At 33.2% G+C, this 5,170-nt stretch overlaps 1 protein-coding gene across 1 annotated transcript; it reads right to left on the bottom strand.

Moving 5' to 3' along the window:
• Positions 1-220: 220 nt before the first annotated feature.
• Positions 221-4,221, bottom strand: LOC126493951 (olfactory receptor 52E4-like). Its single transcript, XM_050131090.1, has one exon. It carries the CDS (start codon positions 3,015-3,017, stop codon positions 2,079-2,081), a length of 939 nt encoding a protein of 312 aa, XP_049987047.1. The 5' UTR covers positions 3,018-4,221; the 3' UTR covers positions 221-2,078.
• Between the last annotated feature and the right edge of the window lie 949 nt (positions 4,222-5,170).

Below are 5,170 nucleotides of genomic sequence, written 5' to 3'. Positions count from 1 at the left end.
GGTTGATGTTTTTAAATGTAGGTTTATGTAAGGCTTTATTGTCTCATTTTATTTTCATGTAAACTCTTTTTCTAATTTTGTTACTATAACATCATTTATTGGTAAAATTGAATTTGACACAGAGATACACATGAGAAATAAATATCACAAAGGCTGTAATAATTATAAAAATTAAGGAGAATCATGTAAATAAGGGTAATACTGGAAGAGAAGTGGGTACTTAAGGCATTTAGATAAAAAAATGATTCGTGATTCAAATCCTTAAGACACGTATGCCATCAAAATTTTCCTTTTTATAAAATCTATATGTAATTTTTGCTATTGATAAAATAAATACCATTTTCCATATATTAGAGAATCTTTTTGACTGTGTCTTTTGCTTTATAGAAGCTTTTCAGTTTTAGGAGGTCCCATTTATTTACTGTTGCTCTCAGTGGCTGTGCTACTAAGGTTATATTTAGGAAGTGGTCTTCTGTGCTCATGCATTGAAGAGTACTTCCCACTATCTCTTCTGTCAGGTACAATGTGGTCAGATTTATATGGAGGTCTTTAATATATTTGGACTTAAGTTTTGTGCATGGAGATAGATATGGATCTATTTTCATTCTTCTACAGGTTGACATCCAGTTATGCCAGCACCATTTGTTGAAGATGTTTTCTTTCTTCCATCGTATAATTTTAGCTCCTTTGTCAAAAATCAGGTGTTCATAGGTTTGTAGATTAATATCCGGGTCTTCAATTCGATCCCATTGGTCAACGTCTCTGTTTTTATGCCAATACCTAGCTGTTTTTATTACTGTAGATCTGTAATGTCAATGTCAGGAATGGTGATGCCTCTAAAAGTTCCTTTATTATATAGAATTGTTTTGGCTATCCTGGGTTTTAATTTTTTCCGTATGAAGTTGATTATTGTTCTTTCAAGGTCTATGAAGAATTCTGTTTGGGTTTTGATGGGGATTGCATTGAATCTATAGATTGCTTTTGGTAGAATTACCATTTGTACTATTTTGATCCTTCCTATCCAAGAGCATGGGAGATCTTTCCATTTTCTGGTATCTTCTCCAGTTTCTTTCTTCAAAGACTTAAAATTCTTGTCAAATAGGTCTTTCACTTTTTTAGTTAGTGTTACCCCAAGATAGTTTATGTTATTTGTGGCTATTGTGAAAGGTGATGTTTCTCTAATTTCCCTCTCAGCTTTATCATTTGTGTATAGAAGGGCTACTGATTTTTTGAGTTGATCTTGTATCCTGCCACATTACTGCAATACTCCTATCAGCTATAAAAGTTCTTTGGTAGAATTTTTGGGGTTACTTATGTACACAATCATATCATCTGCAAATAACAAAAGTTTGACTTCTTCCTTTTCAATTTGAATCCCTTTGATCTCCTTTTGTTGTCCTATTGCTGTTGCTAAAACTATGTTGAAGAGCTATCGAGAGTGAACAGCCTTATCTCTCCAAGACCTTTATCATGAAGGGGTGTTGGATTTTCTCAAATGCTTTTTTGGCATCTAATGATTTACATAATTTACATGATGGATTACATTGATAGAATTTCCTATGTTGAACAAGCCTTGCATCTCTGGGATGAAGCCGACTTGATCATAATGGATAATTTTTCTAATGTGTTCTTGGATTCGGTTTGCCAGTATTTTATTGAGAATTTTTGCATCCATGTTCATGAGTGAGATTGGTCTGTAATTCCGTTTCTTGGTTGGATCTTTGTGTAATTTTGGTATCAGGGTAACTGTAGCCTCATAAAAAGAGTTTGAAGAGTTTAGCAGTGTTCCTTCTGTTTCTATTATGTGGAACACTTTGAGGGGTATAGGTATTAGCTCTTTTTTACAGCTTTTACTTAAACTTCATTCCTCCATCTTCTATAACTCTCATTAAAAATAACAAAGGTAAGAAACTTTTAAAGTCAAAGTAGACATTTTGAAACAAAATATTTAATGAGGACTCCATGGTAATGCCTGAAGAGTATGAATATCCCTTGACTTAGTTGTTGATTGAAGAACACTGAGAAAGACAAATGATGGAAAGCAACCTGGCAGCATTTATGAACCTCTGATATCTGAGTTACTCTTTCTTTACAAATATTTTCATGACTCCCTCCCTAATTTGTTTTGTCCTCACTCCATAAATAACTGGATTTAAACAAGGAGGGACAACCACATAGAGATTGGCCAAGAGGATATGAATGTACTGAGGAACATTTCTACCAAATCTATGAGTCATAAAAGAGAAAAAAGCTGGTGTATAAAAGGCTAAGATGACACAGACATGCGAACCACATGTACTAAGGGCTTTGTGTCTGGCATCTCTAGAAGGAAGGCGAAAAACGGCCTGTAGGATCCAAACATAGGATAGAGCAATGAGAATTAAATCAAAGATCAGAGCAGCAATGGTAAATAAGCCATAGATGATGTTTATCCTTATGCTGGCACAGGCTAGTCGAGCTATCCCCATGTGTTCACAGTAGGTATGAGGAATTATGTAGTGTCCACAGAAGGGCAATCGCTTAAGGAGTGGACAGAAGGGAATGACAAGAAGGACAGGCCTCCCTACTACAACAGATGCCATGAGAGCTACCACCTTGTTGGTTAGAATAGAAGTATATCTAAGTGGGTGACAAATGGCAACAAAACGGTCAATTGCCATGGCCAGGAGCACAACAGATTCCATGCCTGTGTAGGTGTGGATGAAGAACATCTGGATGAGACAGCCTTCGAAACTTATCTCTGTAAGGTTAAACCAGAAGATACCTAGCATCTTGGGAACAGTAGATGTGGAGAGGCCAAGATCAATGAAAGAGAGTAGAGCAAGGAAGTAGAACATGGGCTGGTGAAGACTCTGCTCATTCTTGATCACACAGAGAATTGTGAAATTCCCCACAAGTGCTATTAGATAAACAACAAAGAAGGGGAAGGCTATCCAGACGTGGAAAGCATCCAGGCCAGGAATGCCCAGCAGAAGGAAGGCAGGGGGGTGCGAGGCACTCTCATTGACAGAGGACATCCTTCTGAAACTCTTGGAGATTATTATCTGCAATCATTCTTCAATATTTCTGGCAAGAAATAAGAAAATACATGAAAGTTATTGATAACAAGTAAACTCTTAATAGTTAATACCTTTTTAACTCTTTAAAGTTACCTGGGATTCAGGCATATTTAAGAGAAATCCCAAAATGCTGGAAAAATAAAAGAGGCAATTAGAATGGGAAGACATTCTAATTATAATAGAAGAAGAAAAGTATTCAATTATATTTAGCATTTATGCCAGGGTTAGCTCAGCATGTGATTGCTTGCCTAGCTTTTATTTGGCTCCAGAACCACCAAAAAGGTTACTTTCCATTTTTAATAGTTTTGCAAATTTTTTTTAAACTTAGAAATAAAGAAAATCTAAGCTAGTATAATACCAAATTCTAAAACACTGAAAATACTGATTTAGATTAAGTCAGGAATATGAACTTTTAACAATTTTATAAATATACTTTTTAATTTCTTCATGTTTAACACACCAAGAAAAAAAGATAGCAATCCTGGAGGTACAGGAATGAAATCTCTGCTATGCAGTACACTGAGATAGGAAGGTTCTGCCACTTTCAAGGTCTACTGAGCTCCAGAGTGAGTTCAAGGCCAGCCTGAGCAACTTGATGAGAATATGTCACAAAATAAAATCTGTACACACATACAACACTAACTGATTTCAGTGAACATTAATTTAAAAATGAGAGAGAGAAAGAGAAAGAGAGAGTAAGAACATAAAGATGGAAGAAAAATTATAAATAGGAGAAGAATTGGAGATTGGATTGAATCCAAATACATTATATGCATGCATAAACATTAAATAAAATATTAATAAATCTGAGACATGGATAGAACTCATTGGTAGAATTCTGATGAGCATCCACAAGACTCTAGGTTGCATCAACAGTACTGAAAAAGAAGAATAAGTAATAAACATTTAATTGAAAATTTGTAGCCAATAATTTAACATCTCAGTATTTATACCTCTATATAGTAAAAAGTAATAATTAAAATTTGAAAAATGTCAGCATTCATAAAACCCAAAACATACACTTTTTAACAATAAACACTAAAATTGTGAACAATGAGAAAGAATATAACGTGTGTGTGTGTGTCTGTGTTTGTAGCCATAAATTGTGGACTGAACTTTATTAACCTGCAAATGCTTTCCAGATTGTTATAAATTTAGAACAGTTAAAACTAAAACTGCAAGCTGGGCGGTGGTGGCACACGCCTTTAATCCCAGCACTTGGGAGGCAGAGGCAGGTGGATCTCTGTGAGTTCGAGACCAGCCTGATCTACAAGAGCTAGTGCCAGGACAGGCTGCAAAGCCACAGAGAAATCCTGTCTTGAAAAACAAAAACAAAAAAAAAAAAAAAAAAAAAAAAAAAAAAAAAAAAAAAAAAAAAAAAAAAAAAAAAAAAAAAAAAAAAGAAAGAAAGAAAGAAAAAAAAACCCTAAAACTGCAAAACTTATTTGATAATGATAATAGGTGTATTCTAAATTTACCATTAAACAAATCACAAAGTTTAATAGTATGCATTAAAAGAGTTCAAGGTTGTTAGAAAAATAAAGACTAAAGAAAAAGTGGTACCTGCACAATGAAGGTCAATCAAAGAGACTAGAAAAATTAGAGTGAAATAGAGAGTTGCATGCAGTTTGATTTTTATAAAGAAATTAATGTAATAATTCAATAACCATATAACCTTGCAAAACTAATTTTAACATATTTAAAAGAGTAACACAGTTATATGCAACTTGATTTTGATGAATTAGTGCACTAATTCAATAAATATAAATCCTTGAAAAACTAATTTTAATCATATTTAAGAGAGTAAAATCTCAAGTCTAACATAGAATTCTTCCAAACTTATGACATATGTATCTAAAATATATCAATACAATATTTTTAAGTTAAAAATAGTCTTTAACAAGTAATAAAAATAAAACAAATCTTCTTTAAAACTAATGTTTTTATATTCAACAATAAAATACATTTTACTATACACTTAAAGTAATGTTTTCTTAAGATAAAAAATGCAATAACTATAAAAAGTCATCCATTTGATCGTACCAAATTTAGAAGTTTTCTAGTGAAATTGTGAATGTAGAAGGTGTATAATGGGAAGAAGTAGTCACAAT

This window comes from Alexandromys fortis, unplaced genomic scaffold (assembly GCF_014885135.2).
Source record: "Alexandromys fortis isolate MF-2015 unplaced genomic scaffold, M_Fortis_MF-2015_v1.1 scaffold_360, whole genome shotgun sequence".
Classification (NCBI taxonomy): domain Eukaryota; kingdom Metazoa; phylum Chordata; class Mammalia; order Rodentia; family Cricetidae; genus Alexandromys; species Alexandromys fortis.
Note: the sequence above shows the minus strand (reverse complement) of the source record. Positions and strands in the feature narration are given on the sequence as shown.

What these genes read in the sequence shown, in the direction of transcription:
- LOC126493951 (XM_050131090.1), bottom strand. Translation starts at nt 3,017, where the DNA reads ATGTCCTCTGTCAATGAGAGTGCCTCGCACCCCCCTGCCTTCCTTCTG.